The 27,943-nt window shown below is 45.7% G+C and overlaps 1 protein-coding gene and 1 non-coding gene across 2 annotated transcripts in view; one reads left to right on the top strand and one right to left on the bottom strand.

Moving 5' to 3' along the window:
* TNR (tenascin R) overlaps window positions 1-4,545 on the top strand; it is a 599,486-nt gene extending 594,941 nt beyond the window's left edge. Inside the window, exons 21-23 of the mRNA XM_060232476.1 lie at window positions 1,258-1,419; window positions 2,672-2,835; window positions 4,353-4,545. Of these exons, the coding sequence (XP_060088459.1) occupies window positions 1,258-1,419; window positions 2,672-2,835; window positions 4,353-4,472 (446 nt within the window). The 3' untranslated portion in view covers window positions 4,473-4,545. The remainder of the gene's footprint in view (window positions 1-1,257; window positions 1,420-2,671; window positions 2,836-4,352) is intronic.
* Window positions 4,546-11,058: 6,513 nt separating this feature from the next.
* Window positions 11,059-11,130, bottom strand: TRNAA-UGC (transfer RNA alanine (anticodon UGC)). The gene has a single exon. It is a non-coding gene; the product is annotated as a tRNA-Ala (tRNA).
* Window positions 11,131-27,943: the final 16,813 nt, after the last annotated feature.

Below are 27,943 nucleotides of genomic sequence, written 5' to 3'. Positions count from 1 at the left end.
CCATCTTCCTCTCTTCCTGCATTATCCATCAACCTTCCTTCTGACTTGACAGGTTTCTACTTGCTTTTTCCTGCTGGGCTCATCATTAACAATGGTCTATGAAAGGCAGACATGATCTTTTGCCTGGTTTGTTCGGTTGGCAGAGAGAGCTTAATTCCTGCCCTTTCGTCTCCTTGTAACTATGGTCAAATAACTCTTTGCTCACAAAAGAGGCCAGATGGAGCCATTTCATTTCATTTTAGCACATTTTTTGGTCTGCAATGCAGATATGCATTGCCATTCTCTGTGACTGGCAGATTCTGATGAAGGGAAGGTTGTAGCATAAGCTGAAGGATTCTTTGGGCTTAATCCAGGAATTGTACTTCTATGCAGAAGCTAATTGTAAAGTTAATGCAAAATATGGATTAGCCTATCTTCAGTGCATACATACAGAGAGGATATTTATATTGTAGAACAAAACTGGTTTAACATCTTCCTAGGGAATTCTGGGGTCTGTAGTTCTGGCATCAGAGCTAGAGGTATCTAACATAGAATTGTCATCGTCAACAAACTACAGTTCCCAGGATCTGGAGAGCAGAGAGGGGAAGCCTGATAGTAGAACTGGAATAAAACCAATATGTGCTTTTGGTGCAGATGTGTCTGACATCTTCTCCAAAGGAACAAAGAGAATATTAGCACTGCCAGGTCTGCTAGGAATACAAGCAGTGCACAGAAATTCAAGCAAGTAAAAAAAAGCAAGTTGAAGTCTGAGGGGTTTATTCCACTGAAAGGAAGAGAAATTCCAAAGGACAACCAGGAAAACCAGAGAGGAAAATCAGAGAGGGCAAGAATGCTAGCAACAGGCAATGGGAATTATGAAGTCAGATACCTCTTTCCCTGGTTTTCATAGTTGTTTGGGCTCTGGAATAGATTACCCATCAACTTAGTACTAACAGCTGGAAAGAACAGGTGGCAAGGAAGAAAGGATTGAACAATGATAGCCCCACTGTGAGAACCAGTGGGATAGGTGGACGATTGGCCCATCAGTGCCATCAGCTAACTAGATCCTACCTACACTTGTAAATGCTCCCCAAAACCTGATGCTAGTCCTGGTCAGTGAAGACTGGACCCAGGGCACTGTGTTTTTTTTAATGGGCATTTTTCCACTCTGCTTTTGCTGTCACTCTGCATGCCCTTTGAGCTCTCTTGCTTATCTCCTGTTGTTCAGTGGTTTGCTGGGCACGCAGTCTCATCACCATGTTTTGATTTCCCTTCCAGGGCTGGACAACTTGCACAAGATCACATCACAGGGGCGGTATGAGCTGCGGATAGACATGAGAAATGGCCAAGAAACAGCCTTCGCCTATTATGACAAATTCTCCATTAGCGATGCCCGGAGTTTGTACAAGCTGAGGATAGGGGACTACAATGGCACTGCTGGTAAGAAAACAAACCAATGGGGACATTCCTATCACAAGCAGACCAGCCGTCTCTCAGCCAGTCGCCATTTCTTCCATGCAAATAAATTAATAAAATAAAGCCATGGATCTCTTATGTATCCTTCCTGTCCCCTTCCCCTTTTATTCCATTCTCTCCCTTCTCAGGCCCAGTTCAGTAAGTAACGAACAATTAGAGCAACACAGGTATATAGTCAAGACAAAGAAATACAAAATACCATGGAAACAGTTATACAAAATTACAAAGAATTATATTGAACAATAATGATTACAAAGCCTACACATTGATACTAAATGCCTCACTATGGTCACAAGAAACTATCCTAAGTCCATTCCAAATACAAATCTTTAAAGAGTCCTAGAATGGAGTATGTTGCATATGTAAAGTCTCTCAATTACCTGTAACACAAAAATTCACTCCAACCAGACTTCTCTTCAGCAAAGCATGCAGCACTGTCAATAGGATCCAGACAGTCCAATGATCTATCTATATGGGTGGTTTTGATGTCTCTCTTCATCAAGAGCTTGAGATCTTTCCAATACAGGTCTCGGTCACACACGCCAGGTCCACTCCTTGTCCTGCAAAGTAATTTTGCACTGTTACTGTCTTCTTATTAATGGATCTGGCATTACACAACATCCATGTTGGAGAGTGGTCTGTATTCCTACCCTCACAACCAGCATACCTCAGGATGGGACAAAAGTTGGAGAAAGACCAAAGGTGTGCACAGAGCCAGTACCAGCTCTGTGGGCAGGTCTGCACTGCTCATCCTTGCAAGACTGAAGTGTTGCTCAGTGGCTGAGAACAACCACAGCTTCTGTTGGCTGTAGCAGGTGGGAAAGGAAGGCAGGTCACATTATTGCCTCAAGAAGCTACCCCTCCTTAACAGCTCCTAAGGTTGAACCACTGAGCTTGACAGGAAGTCTTCTGCACACCATGCAAGCCTAGAACTGTCTGCAGCCTCTTGAGATGAGGGCTTACTGTGACACACGAGGAGCTCGGAAACAGTAGAAGTGATTCACATGCACTTGCATCACTTGGAGGCTTGCAACTGAATGAGCAAAATGTTGCCGTCCAGTCATGTTGTTTTGAGGCAAATCAGAAAGACAAGGCTGCAGCATTTGAGATGCGTTTCCACACACAAACTGTTGTTGGAAGTTGCTGCACCAAAACGTGCATGTGTGAATTCATATTTTGAGCAGGGAGTGGCCTAAAAGGATATCTTCCATTACAGGGGATTCGCTCACCTATCATCAGGGGCGTCCATTTTCTACCAAAGACAGAGACAACGACGTTGCCGTCACAAACTGTGCTATGTCCTACAAAGGGGCCTGGTGGTATAAGAACTGCCACCGGACCAACCTCAATGGCAAATATGGCGAGTCCCGACACAGTCAGGTGAGGACGAGGTTGACCTCCATTGTTAGCATGAAAGACAGCATATTTGTGATTCTTTGGCTCTGAGGACAGAGCTAGGTGCTCGTCTCACCTCATCCTCAAACTCACAAGATGGACTTAGGCAACTCTCTCTGAAGTAGGGAGGGTTGGGGGGGGATGAGCAACATTAGATGGGTCCTAAGTGAAGGGGATGGGGATGGGGAAGTGAAGTTAGACAGCTCTAGGAATCACCAGAAACTTTATGGTAAATCTACAGTTCTCAGCAATCTCTAGAGTTACCCTATGTCACTTCATGGTTTTCGCTGGAAGTGACATAAGGACACATCCACCACTGCCATATTTTTACCTGGAGAAAATATCTGCTTTGGAAGTAGGGTTGCTAGGTGTCTTCTGCCTACTGGCAATGGGATTTGGGGAGCATTCCAGGGGTGGGCAGGGACATTGGTGACACGCTGACATCATTGCCAGAACTGACATCATTGCATCAGGGTGATGCTCTCCTTTTTGGGCAAAACTCTCCAGTAAAAACAGCTACAAACCACAGAGTGTTGCCCAAATAGTAGAGCATCACCCCTAACATCACCAACACAATGATGTCACTTCCGGAAATGATGTCAACACATGGGGATGGCTGTTTGGGGGTGGGGTTTCCCCCACTGCCCAGCAGCAGGCCACAGCCTAAAAAATTGGGGGTACCCTGCCCCCACCCAGGGACTGGCAAGCCTATTTGGAAGGTGGACTCTATGGCATTATACCTCATTGAAGTCCTTCCTCCCCAAACCCTGCCCTCCTCAGGCTCCATCCCCAAAATCTCCAGGTATTTCCCAAACCAGCCCGGTACATATGGTTCCTCTCCCTTCCATTTTATCATCACAACAATCCTGTGAGGTAGATTAGGTTGGAAGAAAGTGACAGGCCCACAGTCACTAAGTGAACTTCAAGACTGAGCGGGATGTGAACTCAGGACTCCCCAATTGTTGTCTTTTAATTACTGTACCACACCAGAAAACTGCTGAGCTAGTTTTCTACTTACTGAGGAGGATCTATTTTACATAGAGGAGCAGCTCTTAGTGCAGCTTAAGGATCATTATACCACTTTAGGATTCTATCTAGATGGGTAGCCATGTTAAGTCTGTCCATAGCAGTAGAAAAGTGTAAGAGTCCAGTAGCACCTTAAAGACTAACAAAATATGTGGCTGGGTATGAGCTTTCATGAGTCACTGCTCACTTCTTCATTCTTCGTAGACCAGGCCAAATATTTCAGAAGTGTTTTGAACACTCTAAAACTCTAAGGATCGTCATATGAATAGAACGTTACTCCCCACAAAAATATCCTGCTTTGCTTTAGGCCTAAAATATCCCAGTACGCAGTGTTGTGACAGTTTTACTTCTCCTCACACTTTTCATTTTTAAATTACCCACATGAACCCTAGCATGTCTGATGTCTCTGAGAAGTAAACACGAATACATTTTGGGTTGGATTAGCCCATTTTATGAAACTTCTGTTTGGTCCACAGGGCATTAACTGGTACCACTGGAAAGGCCACGAGTACTCCATACCATTTGTGGAAATGAAGATGCGTCCCTACAACCACCGCAACACCTTGGGGAGGAAACGGCGGTCCGTGCAGCCGTAAAATGGCTGGGATCCCTCTGGACAAGCCGTCTTTTCCCTGTCTTTTATTTGTATTTTATAATCTTTTTTAAAAAGGAAAGAACAAAAGTAACCCCGGGGGTAGGCAGCCCGCTTCATGCTGAGGGAGGCCAGGAGGCCTCCGAGGGCTGGCTCACGTTGGTAAGAGACTGCCCAGTGACTTTTTGAGTTCCCGCCCAGCCCTACCTTCTGTACTGCCAGAAAGATGGAGTTCCATTTTGTTGCTCCCCTGTTGAACTCACTGGCTTTGTTTAAGGTTTTCTTCTTTGCCTCATTTCTGTTGTAAGGTGCTGCCTTTCACACCCATCCTGCTCCTCCGGAGGTTGCCGAGACTGAAAGAGGCTCCAGGAGCTGCTGTCGCTTGTGCTGTTTCTTCAAGAAATGAGCAGGGCTCCCTCTCACAAAGATGCCTGGAGGGTCAGCACATGCCTATTAGCCAGGAAAGGGATTCCCAAGTCCAGGGTCTCCCAGCCTCTCCCAGGAGGCCTCCTCTCATGTGACAAGTAGAGACCTGACATCCTCCCCAAAACAAAACAAAAACAAGGGCTGTCACCCCTGCAAAAAAAAAAAACCTCCACGAGTAGGGTTGCCAACCTCCATGTACTGGCTGGAGATCCCCTGGAGTTAGAACTGATCTCCAGAGGACAGAGATTAGTTCACCTGGAGAAAATGGCTGCTTTGGAAGGTGGGCTCTCTGGCGTTATACCCCACTCAAGTCCCTCTCTTGCCAGACTCCACCCCCCAAAATCTGAAGGAATTTCCCAACCAACAGCCGACAAATGCCAATTACAGCTAACTACTCTCACATATACACATATATATGAGAAGAAGATATTGGATTTATATCCCACCCGATACTCTGAATCTCAGATTCTCAGAGCGGTCACAATCTCCTTTACATCCCCACAACAGACACCCTGTGAGGTAGGTGGGTCTGAGAGAGCTCTTACAGCAGCTGCCCTTTGAAGGACAACTCCTGCTAGAGCTATGGCTGACCCAAGGCCATTCCAGCAGCTGCAAGTGGAGAAGTGGGGAATCAAACCCGATTCTCCCAGATAAGAGTCCGCTCACTTAACCACTACACCAAACTGGCTCTCACATGATAGAAGGAACATTCTATCATGTGAGGTCCTGTCTGCTGTCTGAAGCAGTACAGCCCATATCCAAGTAAGGTTATTTTGACGAATTCTAAAGCCCCTGTATAAGGCACTGCACATGTTGAAATAATTGCACACAGAAAGGGAGCAGGCACAGGCGAGCTGGCCACACACCCTGCTACACTTGATCTGGAGTCTATACGTGAACATGGAGTCTAGCATGAAGGAAGTCAGTATGCATAGGCTGCACATGAACAAGAACATTCAGAGTCCTTTTCAGATGTTCTAATCACCGTATTCATCATTCATGTACAGTTCTGGTACATGTGAACTGACCACTGAGTTTTTCAGAATCTGCATTCACAAACTCCTGATAAATATGCCACTTTTTCATATAACATGGCAGCCACATATATCAAGAATATTGTGCCACTCCTCATATGAGTCATTGATAATCTTCTGGTACATCCTATTGCAACATCTGGAAAGGCCTTAAAAACAATGTTCTCAATCAAAGAGAGAAAGAATCTATGCATGTACTCCTATGCACATAGACTTTAGAGCTAGAGATTTTATGTAGGCAAAGGGGTGTGAGGCCAACACACTTGCACTCGCTCCCCTTCAGTGTTCATTGATTTCAGCACACATTATGCTATGCGCAGAAGATTTAGGTCTCCTTTAGATAGCTGTTGCAAAGCCACCCAACTGAACATACTCCTATTTGAAGTAACTGGGATTATTCTGCCTTTGTCTGTTACAGGTTTACTAGCCCAAGAAATTAATATTAACTAGAATTCTATCTGTGGAAGGTCAGTCTCTTGCAGGCTGAAAACCCTATGTGAATAATGGCTTCTCTGAACTGACTCTTCCCAAAAGCGCTTGCCAATAGTTTGTGTCTGTGCCATTCCAGCAGGTCACACACACACCCTGGAGAGTACATCTCCCAGAAAACGCTCTGCAAATGACTGCATAATGTCCCCCTCTACACACAAGCAAACAATTTGTTCCTATTGATAAGTGGTTTACCCTGAAGGCCCTGATTTCAAAGTGGGCCACCCCCAATTAGGAAGAGAAAGTTCTGACCGAATTTGAGCAGAATGCATAAATGTGTGCAGCGATTAGAAGTCGAAGGGACAGGATTTCTTTAAAAATTTCCCAAAGCTGTTCCTGCAGAATAAAGGCCCCCTAAAGTGAGCTGTGACAGGACCGAAAGGCAGCTTGAATATTGAAAGAGCTTGAATATTTCCCCACATTCTCTGATGTAGCAATGAGTTTCCTTCACTGTTTAACAACAGCGTTAACGGTAATGATGACTAATGCTGGCCATTAAAAAGCCACACACATACATAGAGGTTCTTTTTTTAATAAAAGGAAAATGTAAGATTTGAGTTTAGAACAGCGCAAAACCACCACCTTGTGGAGAAATCCAAAAAACACAGTGGATGGAACCAAAGTTGGCAATATCTTCCTTCTGTTTTCAACCATGGCCAGACCATCACCAGCCAAGAGACACCCTTTGGCCATTGAAGTCAAGGAGCTCAGAAGGTGTTGCTTTGCCTAGGATGGTACAGGGAGTGCCTCACTCTCCTTCTTAGTCCATAGGAATCCTTTAATGCAGGGGTCCCCAACCCCCAGGCCATGGACCGGTACTGGTCTGTGGCCTGTTAGCAACCAGGCCATGAGTTGTACAATTATTTCATTATATATTACAATGTAGTAATAATAATAAGAAGAAAAAGACAACATTGGATTTATATCCTGCCCTCCACTCCAAATTTCAGAGTCTCAGAGCAGCTCACAATCTCCTTTATCTGTCTCTCCCACAACAGACACCCTGTGAGGTGGATGGGGCTGAGAGAGCTCTTCCCAGAAGCTGCCCTTTCAAGGACAACTCTGCAAGAACTATGGCTGACCCAAGGCCTTTCCAGCAGCTGCAAGTGGAGGAGTGGGAAATCAAACCCAGTTCTCCTCGATAAGAGTCTGCACACTTAACTACCACACCATCCCCCCACCCCGTCCATGGAAAATTGTCTACCACAAAACTGGTCCCTGGTGCCAAAAAGGTTGGGGATTGCTGTACTCTGCAACTCTTAATAGGAAAACTGTTCCCTTCTCATGAGATAAGGGATTATTCTGCCTTATGCCTACAATCCCAGAGAATTTTGAAATGCTAGTTGCCTGGCTGGGATGGAAATAAGAATAAATCTGTTGCCTTGAAGAGACTGCATGTAAAGTGACGTCTCCTGCTCTCATGGGTATGTGATCACCAGGCAGAACGGGGCACTTCAAGGGAATCATGAGGTGCTGACCCCAACTGCTCTCCCTACTGCAAAGTAGGGAATGCAGAGGGTGGAAAGGGATGCTTAACTTTCCCCCTGCCAACTGGATCTGTCCTGCCAGCTGCTTCCCCAGCCATCTTTTTATCAGGGCTTTTTTTGTAGCAGGAACTCCTTTGCATATTAGGCCACACTCCCTGATGTAGCCAACCCTCCTGGAGCTTACAGTAGGCCCTGTACTAAGAGCCCTGTAAGCTCTTGGAGGATTGGCTACATTGGGGGTGTGGCCTAATATGCAAAGGAGTTCCTGCTATTAAAAAAGCCCTGCTTTTTGTAATTAAGACTCCAAAATCAGAAGCAAGCAGTAAAGAGGAAACAGCCAAGGAGACACGTACAAGAGAGAATCTGTAGAACATTAAGCATCACCTTCCCCCCACCCCCGCCCCGCAACACCACTAATGGCCATTCTACCCTACTAATGCCTGTCTCCACAGTCCTGTTATCTTGGGAAATGTAGGCTGGAAACAGCTGTACAGCTGAGATAACATCTCACTTTGTATACAGATGAGGGAAGGGGTGTAGAACAACAGGCATGGAATGGGCAGGGAGGAAGTACCCAGACTGCAAACTAGGGGGGGAGGAGAATGAAAGCTACTTGAAAATATTAAAAAATGTAAAAACTTCTCAAAAAATCAATATCAAGAAGTCAATATACAATGTTCTCATAGAATTGTGTACCCAGAAAAAAACCATTTATTTGGAGTTCAATTATAATCATGAACGCACTCGTGGACTCGCGGTATTTCATGTATAACAAATTCAGCTCTTTTTTCCTCTGTCAGTAGGACTTTAGATCTGAGTTCCAGGGGTGAAATCGACCACATTTTTAAAAATTATGTGGAGTTCTGTGACTAATGTCAGAAATAGGCACTAGAATGGCATTACGCCAAGAAGACAAGAACTAAATTTGTCATTTACAAGAGGACGTTGTGCAGCATTTTCAAGTAGCTCTCCTTTCTTTCCTGTCCATGAGCATAAGTAATGAGTCATACAAGTCACCCAAACACTCCTGTATCTGTAATTGCGCTCTCCTCCTGTTCGTTTCCACTGTAGTGACCAACACCTGCAAATTGGTCATTAGCTCAAGCATTACTCTGAATGCAGCAAGGAGTACCTGCAAAACAATAGCAGAGGCTGCTGCTTGTATTAGCGAATAGTTGCTGCCATTATTGTGCAGGAATTTGTCTATTAGGTGAACAGCTGACTCCATTAGGAAACACCAGCAAACTACTTCTGTATGTGCATAGGGAGCAGGAGAGCAGATTCATGAAATGCCACTCCAGAAAGGGTCCTTCTGTTGGAAGGGGGAGGTGGAAAAGATGCTTTGTATGTGTGGTAGATTGGACATGGGCCTTTGCATCCTGGGCCAGGATCTTCTGTGTGGTACACAAGCTAGGCTCTTTAAGAATGCTGATGGCAAAGTGAATGTGTTACCCTTTAAGTTGGCATGGTGGTGGGAAGGTACCGTCTTTTTTTTTTCATTCTCTTTTTAAATTAAACTTTTTTTAAAAAAATGATATACAAGTGCAGTCAAATATTCACAAAATCTTAACCCTTTAAATCCACCCCACCCCCAGACAAAAACCTATAACAACACATCTATACCATTATCTTAGGATCAGAGTCAGACAGGCAAAGCTCAAGAAGTAGATACAATATGATCAACATAAAGCTGCAAAATAAACTCCCTACATAGAGAATACAGACTGACACCTTCGAAAGAGGCTCAGCTTGTAGAATGCATGGAATGCATAGGGTGAACTACCCAGAAAAGGAGGGTGAAGGGGAAAGGGGGGGGGGACAAACAAACAAAAATATACACAATAAAGGCAAAATGCAGTAACGGAATGTCACTGCTTTTAGAAAAAATCAGAGTATGATAAAATTGGGGGGTTTTTGGCAAAATGTCAAGGTCAGAGAGGTATGTAACAATAGGAAACTGCTGCATAAAGGCTTCTTGGGATTTGTGTGTGTGTGTGTTGGAGAACTGTAAGAGGATATTTGCCCAAGTATAAAATAGTTCCAGAGCCAGATTCTCCAGGCATTGACTGAGGGCATTGTGCGGTTCTTCCAATGTTTTGAAAGGGACCGTCTTATAAGTCAGAGCCAACTTATGGCAATCCCATGAGGTTTTCAAGGCAAGAGATGTTTAGAGGTGGTTTGCCATTTCCTGCCTCTGAGCAGACTTCTTTGGTGGTCTCTCATCCAAGTACTAACCAGGCTGACCCTGCTTAGTTTACAAGATCAGATGAGACTGGGCTAGCCTGACCCATCCAGGTCAGAACAAAGATGCCACATGGCTTTTAAAATAATGTGGCTATTGGCTAGAATTTGTCCCCACTAAATGCAGTCAATACACTAGCATGCTAAAAAAAATGTATATCCCCCTCATGTCAAAACTTTCCAGTTGCCCTTAAAGCCCTTTCCCCATCCTTTTATATGCTCAAACCAGTGCAGTTGACAGGCAAGCACACATTCTTAGCCCATGTTTATGTGTAAAGTGAATTTTATCTAATCAACTGTGTGGGCCCAACATGAGGGCTCCATTTGGACAGAAAGGCTTTGGGATCTTTCTTCGCAACAGTGGCACTGCGGCACGCTAGCCTGCTTTTGAAAGAAAGAGGCACTAACAATTGGGGTTTGCAGTATGTTGCATGGAGCAGTTGTCAAGCTGCCCCAAGGCATGGAGCACAAGGGACACTCTGCATTGTGTCCCTTGCTGACTACTCAGGCAGGGAGTGGCCATTGGCCTGGATTAACAAATCCAAAGTGAGAAGTGACTTGGTGATGGTGCCTACTATGCTGGTCCACTGCAAGAATGCTCTTTTCTATTCTACATCTCCCAGCTCCCTGAAAGGTCAGAAGGGGACCCAGATTTTTTTAAAACAGAAGACTCCCTTTCCAAGCAGAAGGGGATCTCTCTGTGAAAAACCACTGTGATGCTGGAGCTTACCAGGCATGCTCAGAACAGCGTGTGCATGCACGCACTCACACACACACACACACACACAAAGCTGCCTTATCCTGAGCCGTACCGCTGATCTATGCAGTCAGTGTTGTCCGCTCTGACAGGCAGTGGCTCCCCAGGGTCTCAGGTTGTGGTCTTTCACATCGTCTACTGCCTGACTCTTTTAACTGGAGCTGTCAGGAACCAAACCTAGGACCTTCTGCATGCAAAGCAGACGCTCTACCACTGAGCCACAGCCCTGCCCCCCCACACACACATCCATCCTCCTTCCTGTTTTTTATGTCCCTGCCTGGGGCACTTTTCCCTTCTTTTTCTTGTCCAGGGACGTGACCGGGTGCTTTGTTGACTATTTTCATTAATACTTCGATCCACAGTGCCTGTGGCACTCCAATAATACTGCCTGAAGGCTGGCTGAACGCTACATCAGTTCAGAAATTGCTGCATCGACAAGGAAAGACGGGGTAGGTTGGGATGAAGCAGAGAGAGAGAAAAAAATGAGAGACAGATGCTGCTGAGAAGATAAAATTGCATAAAATGGCCAGCCTTTTGGCTGGTGTCACTGTTTTCTTTTTTTCACAAGAATGTCTTCAAAAAGATGTTTTAAAATGTGGCCATCTCCCCCTCATGCATTATTCTGGAACTGTGCTGATTATTTAATAGAAGACATTAATAAAGTGATAAGCTCCCTCAGAGAGACTCTGATGAACTAAACCTTACCAAGTCAAAACTGAATAAAGGGAGATAGGGGGCAGGAAAGCAACCGCCCTCCCAATGATCCCGTAATGGAACCGTAGCTCAGAGAAATGGGATATACGCTTGTTAACCATTGTTAACTAGTATTTTTAGTCCTGATTGCTCTTAGCCTCTGTATAGTTCCTTTTTTAATGCATTTTCTATACGTTAATAAAAGATTCCAAAGGAGACCATTCAGTGTGTCACGGCCAATGTGTTGTGTTTGTATGTGTTCCTGCAGACAATTGTACACCTCTGGGTAGGGACACAGAGAGTCAAAGACACAAAGAGATATATCTGATTTGCTTCTTACCTTGTTTCTGCTCAAAGTTTTCAGCAGAAGTTCTTGGGAGAATCCATCCCTGGGCTATCATTATGTACATTTTGCTCTCGTACACAAGCTCCTAAACCATTCACCAAATTTGCGGATGACAGAGGATCCCCCAAACAATGCAGGAATTCGCTGCAGTTGTCATGACAAATCATTCACCAAATCTGAGGTGTCGCTGTGACTGTGTGGGACTGACACATGATGAAACTCTGTAACCAGCTGAAAACTGAACGTGAACCGGCTGTGTGGTCCTACTTGCCAGCTACCTTTTTCCCCCTCCTTAGCAGCCTGAGAATGTGTTTTGCATAGCCTTTTTTTTTTGCTTTGGAAGAGAAAATTGGCACCTCCCTTCCCCCACCCACCCCCATTTCCACACCTTTAAAAACTCTCTGGAGTGAAGGTGAAGAACAGATGCCATCTAAATTAAAACTGAAGCTGCACTGAAGGGGTTCTGGTCATTTGTGGAGCATTAAAGAGCAGTTGTGGTTTTTTTAAAAAAAAATCCAGTGGATCTATTGTTTCCTGGAGGAGAAGGGAACTGTCCACACTCTTAGTGTCACTGATTGTCACCTATAGTCTAATCCCGGGGTTACCAAACTTGCTTAACATAAGAGTCACATAGAATATATGTCAGATATTTGAGAGAGGAAGGAAGGAAGGAAGGAAGGAAGGAAGGAAGGAAGGAAGGAAGGAAGGAAGGAAGGAAGGAAGGAAGGAAGGAAGGAAGGAAGGAAGGAAGGAAGGAAGGAAGGAAGGAAGGAAGGAAGGAAGGAAGGAAGGAAGGAAGGAAGGAAGGAAGGAAGATAGATGGGGGAGGAAAGAGGTGGAAAGAAAGCAACTTAAACTTTAAATGCATTCTCCAAACTGCCAGCATAGAGAAGTGTTTTAAAGAGAGAAATGCCTTCTCCAAATCAGCTGATGGGGTGGTGGGGTCTTCAAGAGCCACACAATATGTGTGAAAGAGCCGCAGTTTTCCCACCCCTGGTCTAATCAAATGCAGCAAGACATTTCAAGGGGATTTTCTTTTTAATTTTAAAAAGTGGTAAAATATCTCAAAGTATTTTTTGCAAATCACCACCAACAGCCTTATTCCCTGGCTGGCAGCAGCTCTCCAGGGTCTCAGGCAGAGATCTTTCACATCAACTAGTTACCTGATCATTTAACTGGAGATGCCAGAGACTGAATACCAGACCTTTTTTTGAGCAAAGCAGGTATTCTACCGCTAAGCCACTTCCCCTCAACTAACCAGAATAGCTCTGATGGATGAATGAGTTCCAATACCACAGTGGCAAGACTAGCATTAGTGAGTGGCCAGTCCCAGAGCACCCAGAAGGAGCAACTAGCTTGCATTCTGCCTATGTCCCATTTCTCATCTTCCTCTTCACCATTCCCCAGAAGCAAGTTCACAGGAAATGCCTTTTACGCCACAGCAGACCCGTCTTTCTAAACAGAGAGCACTCAGGTTAAACCCTGTACCTTGTGGGGCTTCAAACTTATCGGTGGTGGACAGTGCCATCAATTCACAGCTGACTGAGGTGACCCTTGTGGGCTTTTCAAGGCAAGAGATGACGAGAGGTGGTTTGCCATTGCCTGCCTCTGTGCAGTGACCTTGTGGTCTCCCAGCCGAGTACTAACTAGGGCCAGCCTTGCTGACAAGATCAGGCTAAACAGAGCCAGCTATTAGTTTTTGAATAAAACTTGTGTTGGGTGTGGGGAGAGAGAAAAACCTTATCCTGCATTATATAGGGTTGCCAACCACCAGGTGGGTCTAGGGCTACCAAGTTCCCACCAGAGGCAAGTGAGAACCCACTGGCCAGGAAGAGGCCCCCAAAGAGTCCTGTCAGCACGCAGCACAATGATATCACCTGGATGTGACTTGTTGCATTGGGCATGACATGCAGGGACGTTCTAGGAAATCGCAGAAAACTCTATGGTTCCATGCGGGGACACTCTAGCAATTTGGGAGGGAAACTCTATGGTACCATAGTCCCCAGTGGGGACTTGGCAACCCTGTGTGGGGCCTGGAAATCTCCTGCTTCAGTGGATGGACTCTGTCGCATTGTACCCTGTTGAGGTCCCCAAATCCTGCCCTCTTCAAGCTCCACCTCCAAAATCTCAAGGCATTGCCTAACCTGTAGGTGGCAACCCAACCTTTACCCCATTGCTCTTTCTCTCATAGCAGCACCAGAAGCCAATTTATTTCAAGGGGGTGACACTGAGGAACACTTACATATGGTGTTTGTGGCCTCATGACTGCCTTTTAAAAATACACATACCAAGCCATATGTATATGTGTGTGTGTGTGTGTATACACAGTTAAGGTGAAATCTTTGGACTTTGAGGTACTGCTGAAGGTTGCATGCAGGTAACCTCCAGCAGGGGTCTGGAGTTCTGCCAGGACTACAAGTGATTTCCAGACTTCCGGGAGGAAAAGGTGGCTTCCGGCTGGCATCACACTTCCACTGAGCACCCTCCTCTCCTCAAACACCTTCCCCTGCCAAACTCCCTAAGAATTTCCAAAGTCAGAATTGGCAACCCTGTACATGACCATCTCTGTTAAAAGTTCTCTACAAGTACCATTTCGTTTCCAATCAACCTGTTTGCTTCTCAACTTTCTATCAAATGCTCCTATTTTCAGCTGTTTTCCTCCACCCCCACAGTCCATTGGGAGAGAATCTATTTTCATTCCAGAGGGTGCGCTCATACACTTCTGGCTCAAGAGCCCTACAGATACCAGGCACAAGTTTATGCCAGATGGGAAAATTCCAGTTTCTGTTCATACAGCCTAAATTGTGCAAGCAGCCTTCAAGACCACAACCCTGGGCTAATTATGAGCCTCTGCCCTATTCTTGGTTGGAAAAAAGAAAAAGAAGTGGTTTTGCCCCCAAAATAGTGCCCTTTTTGAGATGGAATATGAAGATAGCAGGAGGAATGAAAAATCCCAACAAGAAAATACACCTCAAGTTTCCTAGCTTGAAGGGAGCCATTGAGTCACAGTTGTCTCCGCAGAAACCCATCCAAACTACCTCCTCCTTTCACTCATGCTGAGGAGGTTGGCACCAGGCAGCATCCTCCTTTGGCTGGATTTTCCTCTTTCAAATTTTAGTGTTCAGGGCCAGCTGTTTAACTTAGCAAAAAAATCAACTGCTATAAATTGTAATTCAACCACCGCCCAGGGAACAGAGGTGACACATACTGGTGTCCATTTCCTAACCATTTTAAGTCTGTATTCTTCATACCGAAGCTTTTAGGACAATTGAGAAGGCACAAAGGGACATGAGGATCCAGAATACCTCACTGGAAGTTGGAGTTGCCAACCTACAGGTGGTGGCTGGAGATCTCCTAGACCCATAACTGGTCTCCAGGTGACAGAGATCAGTTCCTCTGGATAAAATGGCTGCTTTGGAAATCGATCTCTATGGCATTATATCCTGGTGAAGTCCCTCCATCCCCAACCCCCACCTTCCCCAGGTTCCACTCACCCCCATCACCCCCAAAATCTTCAGGAATTTCCTAGCCAGAGCTGGCAACTCTACAAGAAGTACAATTACAGCTTTATTTCTCCATTTTATTAAGATATGTATGCCCTGATTTTTGCCCACAGTCTTCTTCCCTTCTTCATTTTAACCTCCCAACAACAACTATGTGAGGTAAGATAGGCTGAGAGAAAATGACCGGCCAACGGCACCCAGGGAATTCAAATCTGGGTCTCCAGATCTTAATCTTGCCAGCCATCTCAACTCCTAAACTGCACTACAAAAGGCTGCATCAAAGAAATTGTTAGGACTTTTTTTTTGTAACAGGAACTCCTTTGCATACTAGGCCACACACACTCTGAAGTAGCCAATCCTCCAAGATCTTATAAAGTACAGGGCCTACTGTAAGTTCCAGGAGGATTGGTTACATCCGGGATGTGTGGCCTAAAATGCAAAGGTTTAAGATACCACTGGACTCATGTTTTATTTTACAGTTATAGGCATGATTATCCACCTGGATCAGCTGTCTGAAAGTGTCTTTCTCTAACAGACCACTTGGGGGAGCATTACTCTAGGTTCAGATGGTCACTTTTATTGTAAGATTTTGCAGAAAGACAATCCATTTTAAAAAGCCATGGATTCAGAGTTTGTATAAGAATTAGCATGGCAAGCATGACCTGATTGGCTAGCAGAGTTGCTTCTTCAGAAGAGCCAGTTTCACAAAACAAGGGACTACCAGGACAACAAATAAAAGAAAGTTACCAACCAGCAAGATCCTGAAAGTATTTAGGTAGGGATGCCAGCCTCCAGATGGGACCTGGGGATCCCCTGGAATTACAGCTCATCTCGACTACAGAGATCAGTTCCCCTGGAGAAAATGGATGCTTTGGAGGGTGGACCCAATGACATTGTACCCTCCCCCGAGGTTCCTGTCTTCCCCAGGCTCCATCCCCAAATCTCCAGAAGTCTCCTATCCTGGATATGGCCACCCTACCCCCTATCCCCCCCCCCATCCATTGCCAGAAAGGACCTGGCAACCCTATAATTTGTGGAAGCCAAAGCCAGACTATGCTGAAGAACTCAATACGTTAGGAGCTGTGCATTCCACAAGGAAATGTTCAGATTCCAGATCAAATCCCCTTTATTATTTATTACTATCATCAATATCACTAATCTGACTTCATAATTCGGTACGATAATACAATACCTCCAACCTCTCAGAACTGTTAAAAACTCTTTCATTCTGATTCTTTGCTGTTTGTTGATTGTGTGTTGTCAAGCAGCAGGCCTTGAATTCAGCAGGCGCTCACAGGAGCACAGCTCCTGAACCTTTCTGAGGGTTCCCCCTCCTCCCCACCTACCTATCTTGTCCATTGAATGGTAGGTGCAGCAGCATAACAATCTCTAAACAGACAGACAGCCACCAGGAGCTTTGCCACACCCCCAGCAGCTCTCATTAACCCCAGGAGAAGCCCCTGCCACCCTTTCCCCAGTTCTTATGTGATTTTGGGGGGCAGATGTCTTGCTGGCCTTTTGACTGTGGGGGGAGGGGCGGCAGCCAAGGAGAGCCCCAGGTGAGCGAGGCCTGCTTGGGCTGGCTGAATCTCCTTTCTTGCATCTGGGTTGCTTTTGGCTGGAGGGGGGGCATATGCTAATGAGTTATGCGAATGAGCTCCACCACCTGTTTTTCTTTCTGCCACTTTACTCTCTTTTTGATCAATACACAGTTATAATCCCATACATTTAATGGGAAATTTTCAGCACAAGAAAACAGAAAATTGCAAGAAAATAACAATTCTTGAATTCAGCAAAGACTAAGCAGAAGAAAGAACAAATGGAGATTTATTTTTTTTCCAAGTCAAAACAAGTCGGTAAGTAGCATCATTGCAACAATCACTGCAGTGATTTGGAGAGGCTTTCTGGACCTACATAAGCACTATGGCTGATTCTGCACTACACGCTTGTGTCGGTGTTCAGCCGGATCTGTTTCCCCCCCCCCCCCCCCGACTCAGATGATTTATTTCTGCACCACAGCCTCCCCACCCAGTACATCCCTGGGATTAGTTTCTGCACTAACATTACCCCGTCGCTCTTCTTGTCACACTTCAGTGCTTCCTCACTGAAATCTCCACCTCCTGGGTTTTTTCCCATTGGAGGCGTGGTTTTGATACAACGTGACCAATTGTCAACAACCATACAGGCTGCATTGTTTTATATGCTTGCTTTAAAGCAGCATGCTGACTGGCTGCCTGTGTTGCCGCCAGTGCTTGAAACGTTTTGTTTTCCATAAGGTTTGAGAATCGCCAGTTGCCGCAAACTTGCTACTGCAGCATGCCAGCAAATGGCAGTAAACTGACTTCAGAGAGCGCTTGTAGCACTTGTAGAAACAGAAGATAATAAAGTCCATGGGGAATGTTGAACGTTATGCTAAAAAGAATGGGGGGAGAAGGTTTCTCTTGCAGAGAGTGTGGGAAGGAGAAAGAGCAGAGAGATGGGGGTGAGAGAGATGGGAGCTTTCCCCCTTCTCGCCTGTGTTACTGTCCTTCATCACCACAAGCCTCCTGTCTCTCCCCCCCCCACCCTCCCGGTGCCTATAGGGTGTCGGTGGGCACTCCCCAACCCGCCCTGCTGCTCTCAGCTTCTTAAGTTGCAGATGCGGGAAGCTGAAAACGGCTGGATGGCATGCCAATGTGAGCTCTCCTCCGAGACTGCTTCTTGCAGGGGAGACAGCCTTGGAGCGAGGGCCGAGGCAGAGCAGCCCAGCTGCTCCAGCCAAACCCCGCTTCCGTCTGTATGGCCCCTCCTTTTACTGCCCCACTCTGGCTGTCGCCACCACCCCACTTTCCCCAGCACTCTCGCCCCCCTGCTCTCCCCGCTGCCACAGCTGCTCTCACCACCCCGCTCTCTCCAGCACTCTCGTGGCCCCACTCTCCCCACTGCAACTACACTTGCCGCCCTGCTCTTTCCGCTACTCTCTCCACCACTCTTGCGGTTCCGCTATCACCACTGCCGCTCTCACCTTCCTGCTCTTCCCACCTCTCACGGCTCTGCTCTGCAACCTCTCTCACAGCCCCCACTCTCACAGCCGCCCTCGCTGCTGCCGCTGCCCTTGTTACCGCCGCCGCCCTCCTTTTTAAATTATTTATTCAACTCTGGTTGGGGAGAAAAATTGCCTACATATTTGAAAAAATGAAAGGGCGTGTGTGTTGTTCGTGTGTTTGTGCACGGTCGTGTGTTGTTTATAGCCATGGCACAGCCATGGGGGGGATTATATTCAAGTTTACCATTAGATCAGATTATATATATTTTGCCAATTGATATAAGGGAATTAGGGGGCGGGCTTAATTAATTGGGTCGATTGAGAACGGGGATTGATGGGAGCAGAGTGAATTGGGGGGTTAATTAAGGACAATGTTTTGAGATACTAGTGGCGGCAGCTACGTTAACATCTATTCCACCAGCGGGAGATGACTGGCCTAGGGATTCCAGTGCTCCTGGGGAGGGGGAGGTATGGCGGTGGGAAGAGACAGCAATACAAGGGAAGGGGACGGAGACCTGTTAGTGCTCGGCCTCCTTCCAGTCTGCATCCCATCCCGAGGGTGACAGGTAGTAGGGTCAGGCCAGACCCACCTCCGTCATTGGTGTTATGCAACGCCAGGTCCATTAATAACCTCTGTCCTTCGAGAGTTTTTACTCGAACAGGACATGGACCTGGCTTGCGTGACCGAAACCTGGGTACGAGAGGGCGATACTGTAGCCCTCTCACAAACAGCTCCCCCGGGCTATTCGGTCTTCCACCAATCACGGACTAGCGGGCAGGGGGGGGAGGAGTGGCGCTGTTCGTGCGAGAGGCTTACTCCTTTAGAGCGCTCCCAGCTCTAAAGATCGAGGGTATTGAATGTGTCGGTCTGGCGTGGGAGGTTGGAGAGGGGTTGGCGATTTGGCTGGTGTACCGTTCGCCTAGCGCACCAGCCAACGCCTTACTGTCCCTGCTCGAGGCGGCAGCAGGCTGGGCGTTGGAGCACCCAGGGCTGGTGATCCTGGGTGACTTCAATGTCCATGCGGATGACCCAGCCTCTAGTCAGGCGACGGACCTAGTGTCATCCATGGCAACACGGACTCTCTCAATTTGTAACATCCCCCACGCACCAGGCCGGGCACATGTTAGACTTGATCTTTGCAGCTGGGGTTGTGGTGGATGATATAACCATAGAAGTGGTGCCATGGTCGGACCACCGCGCCCTTAAGGCTCCTGTGAACGCTCCACCCCAAACCTGCTCAGGCGTCGAGCCTAATTTGGCTCGCCCGCGGAGCCAAATGGACCCGGAACGGTTCCAAATGGCTCTTCGGGATCCCTGGCCCTCTGGCGACTCCTTGGAGGCCCTGGTTGAGGTCTGGCATAGCCGACTCTCCAGGGCTATCGAGGAGATCGCACCTCGACGCCCTCTGCGACCCCAGACGAGGCTGGCGCCGTGGTATACCCCGGAATTACGCCAGCTGAAACAAGGCCTCAGACAGCTAGAGAGGCAATGGCGGCGCACTCGAGACGAAGCGATCAGAGCATCTTATAGGGAATGTATGAGATCCTATGAGATGGCAGTCAAGGCCACAAAGAAAACGTACTTTGCGGCTAAGATTGTGTCTGCAAATTCGCGCCCGGCACAATTATTTAGGATAATTCGAACACTTACTACATTGCCACAGGGCAAACCAAATGTTAAGGAATTAGAGATAGGCTGTGAGGCTTTTGCAAAATATTTTGCAGATAAAGTCCAATCGCTCCGCCGCGACTGCCCTGCCATATTGGATTCAGTATGTATACTCGAGGCTCCATGCCTGCCTTCTAGTTTGATCCTGGATCAGCTTGGAGGAAGTTGACAGAGTCCTCTCTGCTGCACGTGCAACAACCTGTGATCTTGACTTATTAAAGCCTGCCTGGAGGAGTTAAGATGTCCTATACGGGACATCATAAATAGATCTCTTTCAGAGGGCCGCTTTCCTGCCCCTCTGAAGGAGGCAGTGGTCTGCCCTCTCCTAAAAAAGGCTACATCAGACCCGACCGAATTGGCACACTACCGGTCGGTCTCAAATTTGCCCTTTTGGGGCAAAGTTATTGAGAGGGCTGTTGCGCTCCAGCTGCAGAGGTTTCTGGAGGATGCTTCTGCCTTAGATCCATTCCAGTCCGGCTTCCGCCCGGGACATGGGACGGAGACAGTCTTGGTCGCTCTCATGGACGTTCTCCGGAGGCACCTGGATCGAGGCGGCGCGGCGGTTTTGCTGCTGTTAGACCTATCAGCTGCATTCAATATGGTCGATCACCGGCTGCTGGCCCGCCGCCTTGCCGACGCAGGGATTCAGGGGTCAGCCTTACAGTGGCTTTCCTCTTTCCTTGAGGGTCGGGGACAAAGGGTGGCAATTGGAGGAGAGCTGTCCCAGAGACATACAACTGTGTAATTCACATTGACTTAAGAGAGTTCCAGTCTTCACTTCTCTTCTTACTAGTTTGTGTAGTTAGAAGTGCCGCGGCTTTTGCGTAGCAAACGTAAACTGGGTTTTAGCAGTTTACATTTGCTACGCAAAAGCCGCGGCACTTCCTGTAACTTCGGCGCAGATGGTGGGAAAACCGACGGACGCTGCGGAGAGAACAGGGACATGACTGCATGGTAAGCTGTGTGCAAAAACAGTCTATGTTTTGGCCAGGGGACCATCCATATGACTTTTCTTCAGTCTTGTCTTCTGTAGTGCCTGTTGCTGAACCCTTCTCTTCTTTAGAAGACTATGAAACCCAAGCTAGTCCATTTTTCTCAGAGCCTGGAACAGGGGTAGCCAAACTTGCTTAACATAAAAGCCACATAGAATAAACATCAGATGTTTGAGAGCCGCAAGACATGGATGTCAGATGTTTGAGGGAGTCACTTGCAACTTGACGGCACATCCCCTCTCCTTTTTCCTTAGGAGTTCACAGCAATTTCTTAGAAGAAATGATCACCGCAGCAATTGTTCAGACTCATTTATTGCTAATCTTCTCAGCAATTTTTTTTTTTGCAGCAAATGCAGTTTTGTAAGTAATATATTTATCCTGGTCCCAAGGGAGATATCAAGTTTTATAAAGCTCACAAATAAATATTCCTCTGGGAGTGCCATACAATGGGCCGTGTAAAATAGGATGAACAAGTGGGGATCCGCAAGAAACTTACACCAACTACTACGTTTGTAATTGTATTTGTCTCTGTCATTGAGAAATATTAAGGTTTCATAGATATTTTCTGTTAACTTCTTTTCTCTCCTTTTTTTCTTTCCTCTTTTTCTGTACTTTTATTTTTCTTTTCTAAAGAAATCCTACAATGCAATTTAAAGGTTAAAAAGTCAGAGCTTTGCCTTTCCCCTCAGCCGTGCTCAGTAGCAGAGATATTCCCTGTGATGCACCCCACTGCTACTTAGAGGGCAAAAAAAATGCATATGTTTGTCCCCCTGTCTTTCAGCTAATTCTATTTGAATTTTGCTTTCAGTTCAAGGGTGGCTGACTTTAACTGAGAAGTGAAACCATCTGGGGTCAGTAAGAGTCAACACACCCACAGCCCCAAGTGCAGCCGCCCTTTCCTGCCACAAGTGATTCCCTGAGGGGCCTGTCAACAAATGAGCTGAATAGCAGAAGTACACCTTAGATCAAGGCTTTTTTTCTCGGGGAACGTGGCAGGTCACAGTTCCGGAACCTCTTTGTAGAAATAACATTCTTAAAAAAAAGTTTAAAAGTTCATGAGGAGCACCCATGTGTTTCTTCATTTCCCTCTTGAGAGTTCTGGCACCTCTTTTTCCAGAAAAAAAGTCCTGCCTTAGATAAATGTCTCAACGGTCAAATGGCTTGAAAAAACTAATCTTGAAAAATGAATCCCAATGGATGTTTGGTGATCTCTGCTCATTTTTAAAGGAAATCTCCAAAGTGCAGCACTCCAGAAAATGGATTGAAGGGCCAAACTCCTCTTGAGAAATTCGGGCCTCATGTGAGTCCAGTCTTGTTCCCCTTTCTAAATTGTGGTCTTCAATTGATCACCATTGCCACCATGAACCTAAAATCTATTTTCAGGGTCTCATTGGTAGGATTCTGTCCTGTGGCAAAGAGCTGGGACTCATCTGTTGTTCATGGGGCATTGCCTAGAAGCCCAGTTCCATAACACCTGTCACATCATTCAAATTCTCCATATCACAAAGAGAAAAGTGGAAGGGATTCTACGGATTTCACTCATGTGAGCAGCTACTGTGTAATGGTACAACATCCATCCAAAACGGTGGTCTTCAACCTATGAGCTGGAATCCTCAAGTGGGCTACAGAATCCCTACAGAGCCACCATTTTATCTGGTTTTTGAGAGGACCTGTTGAGTGCAACTACAGAAGAACAAGTATACCCACACCTTTTCCCTCTCTTTCCATACATGCAGAGGCAAGTAACAGGACACCAAGGCAAAGTAATTCAGCCCTGGAGAGAAGTCTTACCTGTATCTGCCCTTTGTTCCTCACTCTAGGACATGACTGGTCCCCAGATCTGTTGTTCTGGCCCCTTATCTTCTTGTCACATGACTCTGATGTCATCTGGCTTCCTGACATGGGCATACAGCTTAGTGGAGTCAATACAGGGTGGGTTCCACAGATTCCAGTTGTGATTTTTCTATACAACACAATTAGTCATTCTCATGGGGAGCAGTACTGGTTGCGAAACAGCCAGGAAAATATAGCTAAAGATGTTCCCAATGTAAATAGACTTGATTACAGAAATTAGTGACCAAAACATTACACAGGCTCGATGCTAAACAGTCTATCACATTTTTATCTGCCTTTCCTCTAAGATCAAGCTGGAAACATGATCTTTCCTCCATGTCATTTTATCCTCTCAACAACTTGATGAGGTAGATTAGATTGAAAATGACTGCTGTGATCTGAGTGGAAATATGAACTCTGGGTCTCTCCGGACTTAGTGTAACACCATAACCTCTCCATCAACCTCTTTGCACCCACTAAGCACTGCATGTCAAACTATTGTTAAGGTTCAAAGGTTAGCAACCATAGTAATGCCAGTGCATATGACCCACCAGGCCAATGATGGCTCACCAGCCATGAATTATAGCGGGGGTGGCCAAACTTGCTTAATGTGAGAGCCACATAGAATAAACATCAGATGTTTGAGAGCCACAAGACATGAATGTCAGAGGAAGGAAGGGAAGGAGGGAAGAAAGCAACTTTAAATGCATTCTTCAGTCTGCTGGCTGTCTTCACTTAGAGAAGTGATTTAAAGAGAGAAAAGCCTCCTCCAAGCTGGCAGACGAGCAAGCGGGGGCTTCCAGAGCCACAGTTTGGCCACCCCTAAATTATAGATGGTTGGGAGCTTAAGAAACCACCACTGAAGTTTTTGTGGAAGGAATTCTTTAGGGTTGTTTTTTTTTTTTTTGTAAAACCAGATAAACAGTAACCCATCTTGAATCTCAGTACAAAAGGCAGCCTATACATTAAATAAATAAATAAAACCAAGAGGGTTGTCAAGTTTCTGATGAGTCACTATTCATGGTGGGGGGACTTGTGCTTAGTCATAAGTTGTGCAGGTGTGGGCTAGCATACTGAGGTGGGATGGGGGAAGCCCAGATTCATAGCTCAGCCACAAAGTTTTGGACTAATCAGGTATCTCAGTTTAATCTGATATCCTAGATTGTTGTGCAGACATCAGATAACACCATCCACCACACTTTTGGAAGAAAGTAGATCCATTGTAATACTCAGGATTTTTTGTAGAAAAAGCCCAGCAGGAACTTATTTACATATTAAGCCAGACCCTCTGATATCACCATTGTTTCACACAGGACATTTTTGTAGAAAAAGCCCATCAGGAACTCATTGGCATATTAGGCCACACCCCCTGACACCAAACCTGCCGGAACTGTGCTCCTGTGTGTTCCTGCTCAAAAAAAAAAAAGCCCTGGTAATACTTGACCAGACATCCACACTCAGGCAAGAGTGACCACAAGCAAGTCACCATCTCTCAAATTTTTCAGCATAAAAGAAAGTCTGGGGAAAATTCACAGAACTTTGTGCATTGGATTGCTTATAGCCCCCTCAGCACTGTCTGTGTACCAGGCAGGGTCTGTATGGAATTCTACGTGTTGTGCTCATTAGCACTGCTACTCTGTCTTTAAAGGTAAAAGGGTTTCAGGACAGTCAGGACTGCGAAGTGGGCTTTGTCCTTTCTTCAGTCCCTCCACAGAGGCAGAATTGTTTTGGGTGTAGCAGTGCTTTATTGTAGCTTGGAGACTGCTGCAGCCTAGAGTCCCTCGTGTTAATCCAGAGCATTAACAATGGAATGCTTCGTGGCATGTACGGCTTCTGTCCCATGTGCCACTGCTTGGTTTCATATACCATAGAGAGCCTTGATGACAAAGCAGTAATGTCCACCATTTTCCCAGTAAGCATTTGTAGAAATAACAATCCAATATCTCTTTTTACTGATAAGCTACTGTGTGGGTTTTGCTTAATGAAAAGGTTTGGAGGCTTTTGGAGTAGGTTCAGTACTCTGTTTCAACCCTGTCTTGCATTTGAACACATTCCTGTTGTATTAAATAAAGACTTGAATGGAGAGAGTCATAACTCTGTGGTGTTCAGGCACAGTATGCTAAAAGCTATGTTTTGATTAGTTTATAAATTGTCCTTTTGATACCATCTTGTTGTTTTTTGTAGGTATGAATAAAATACTGTTGTAAAAGTGCAAAAAATAAAAAAAAAAAAACCTCACTGCTGCTCAAACTAAAAGCTGCTTCCAACTTATTCCCCCCATTTGTTTTTCTAGTTCCCTGCAATAAATTTTGCTGTCTATCTTTGGAAAGTTACCTCAGTTTTTCCATGAAATATCCAGCCATGTGGTAAAGAGCACACCTGGGGGTTAGAAGCCCATCCTTGTTTTAAAAAAAGAGTTGGAGAATACATTCAATGTTGTTGGGGACTAGACATCTCTGACCACAACGCTTTCTTCTTCCCCACTGGCAGATTCGTAGTAAACAATCACCAGGCATCTACCAAGGCTTTCTGTTCGAAGACCAGTTTGTCAGCCTCCACATCCTTGGCAAAGAAAACAGCACTCTAAGGATTTCCTCAGGAAGGAATTCCTCATTGGAGCCAAAATAAGTACAAAGAAAGACGGTCTAGCAACAGGAGACAAGGAAAGCAACTAAATAAAACAGAACTCCAGCAGCACCTTAGAGACTAACAGAAGCTATTTTGGCATAACCTTTTGTGAATCAGAGGGACTTCACTTTAGCAGATGAAGTTTACATCCCATAAACCAAAGCATTTGTATAAACAACAGGGGCGTTACAGAGAAAGGCAGGGTTAAAACAATTTACAGAAGAGTCCAGTTCAGAAAGGTTTTCCTTGATCCTTTTCTGTTTTGCAATAGTGATTTCTTAAGAGAAGCTCAGATGCAATACCTATAAACAAGAATTGGGGTGTGGGGGGAATACTGGCCACAAACACACATACACATTTTCACTCAAGAATTAGCATGCATAGTTACTAAACTGTACCAGTGTAGATAGAGCCAATGTGATGTAGTGGCCAGAGTGTCAGTCTAGGATCTGAGAGTGGAGGATGTTTTTATCATAATTGCTAAAGTTCAGGTACAACATTATCAGTTGGTTTCAAATCCATGTAGGTTTTGTATTACAGAGTTTCTGAACCATTGTTTGAAAGCAGGGGATACATTCAGGAGTCCCCAAAGCTGTTTATAAATAGCATGGCACTGTATTTGCATAGTCTTTATCTCAAGACCACCCAAGTTTCAAGCACAAGGAACAAGACTGAAGTAGATGACTCTCAGCACAGGCATGCTTCTCTGTACTGAGTTCTACAGCAGGAAACTGGCTGGCCAGCAACAGTCTAAAAAGGAGAGCACCAGCTGACTCTGTTCCTATCCCCTTGCAAGGATCTGATTGGAAGGAAGAAATGTCATCACCTGGAAAATCAGCAGCATCAAAGAAAAAGAAGATGCCTTAAACTAGGGGTGACCAAACTTGCTTAACATAAGAGCCACATAGAATCAATGTCAGATGTCTAAGAGCCACAAGATATGAATGTCAGATGAGGAAGGAAGGAAGGAAGGAAGGAAGGAAGGAAGGAAGGAAGGAAGGAAGGAAGGAAGGAAGGAAGGAAGGAAGGAAGGAAGGAAGGAAGGAAGGAAGGAAGGAAGGAAGGAAGGAAGGAAGGAAGGAAGAGATGGAGGAGAGAGGGAGAGGCAAAAAGAAAGCAACTTTAACTTCAAATGCATTCTTCAAGCTGCCAGTCAACAGGGCAGTGGGGGCTTCAAGAGCCACACAATATGTGTGAAAGAACCACATGTGACTCCCGAGCCACAGTTTGGCCACCCCTGCCTTGTACCTTACTGCTCTGGGGCTTGTCTTGCAAAGATGATTGGTTGAGAGCACTCTGGGGAGATTTCATAATGCACACCCTACTCTCAAATCAAAGAAAAATTTTAAGGGGTTGAAAAAGAAAAGAAACAGATTTAGGCACATAATGGGGAAGTGTGTTTGAAGCCTAGTAATACCGAGGCCATAGAATATCAAAATTATTATTTATATAATGCCATCACTGTTGGTGGCATGATGCTAACAAAGGAAAAAAGTCACCCAAAGGGGTCTTTCCCCCCGTGCTGAAAACAGCAAAGAGAGGAGAGGAATATGAGCAAGTTATTGCACAGATCCAGGTGGGCAGCTGTGCCAGTTTAAAACAGAACAGATTTTGAGTCCAGTGGCACCTTTAAGACAACTTCTCTGAACTCTTAAAGATCTTAAAGGTGTGAGTTCTAAAAAAAAAAAAGTTATTGCCCAGTTACACCTGCTGGGCCTTTGTTTCTGTTATGGCTCCAATCTTCAGTTTGGAGCAAAGGGGTACCATGGGAGCTGCTGGTCTGTTTCTTGCTGCCCACTTGCTTCTTGAGCAATGGGAGTAAAATCCAGAGGGCCTTGAACAGAGCAGAAAATGAGCTTCGAGTCACTCCCAGCCAGCTGACTGAGCAGAGCACCGAGTTCATTCCAAGCAGGTGCCCCACAGCTATGCAGCCCTGGCTTGGCTGCTATAGACACAGAGGGTCTATTTCTCTGGGCTTGGCCATCTCTCCTTTGGGAACTGAAACCAAACAGAACCTCTTCCCCAAAGAAAGAATGGGCTCCAGCTCTCCCTCTCCTCACCCTCTTCAGTACAGGAAGCATTTCAAAGAGTTCAGGAGGCATCGCCTTTGCTTCTTCAGAGAGCATTCATTCAGAAGCAGCTGCCTCTATCATAGGAGAATGAATAGCTTAAAAATATATAGGCAGTCATGGCTTTTCTTGCAGGAAAAGCCCAGCAGGAATTTATTTGCATATTAGGCCACACCCCTGACATCACTGTTGTTTAACGCAGGGCTTTTTGGTAGAAAAAGACCAGCAGGAACTTATTTGCATATTAGGCCACACACCCGTGGTGCTGTGCCAGCCAGAACTG

The sequence above is a fragment of the Heteronotia binoei genome, chromosome 2 (genome assembly GCF_032191835.1).
Source record: "Heteronotia binoei isolate CCM8104 ecotype False Entrance Well chromosome 2, APGP_CSIRO_Hbin_v1, whole genome shotgun sequence".
Classification (NCBI taxonomy): domain Eukaryota; kingdom Metazoa; phylum Chordata; class Lepidosauria; order Squamata; family Gekkonidae; genus Heteronotia; species Heteronotia binoei.
Note: the sequence above shows the minus strand (reverse complement) of the source record. Positions and strands in the feature narration are given on the sequence as shown.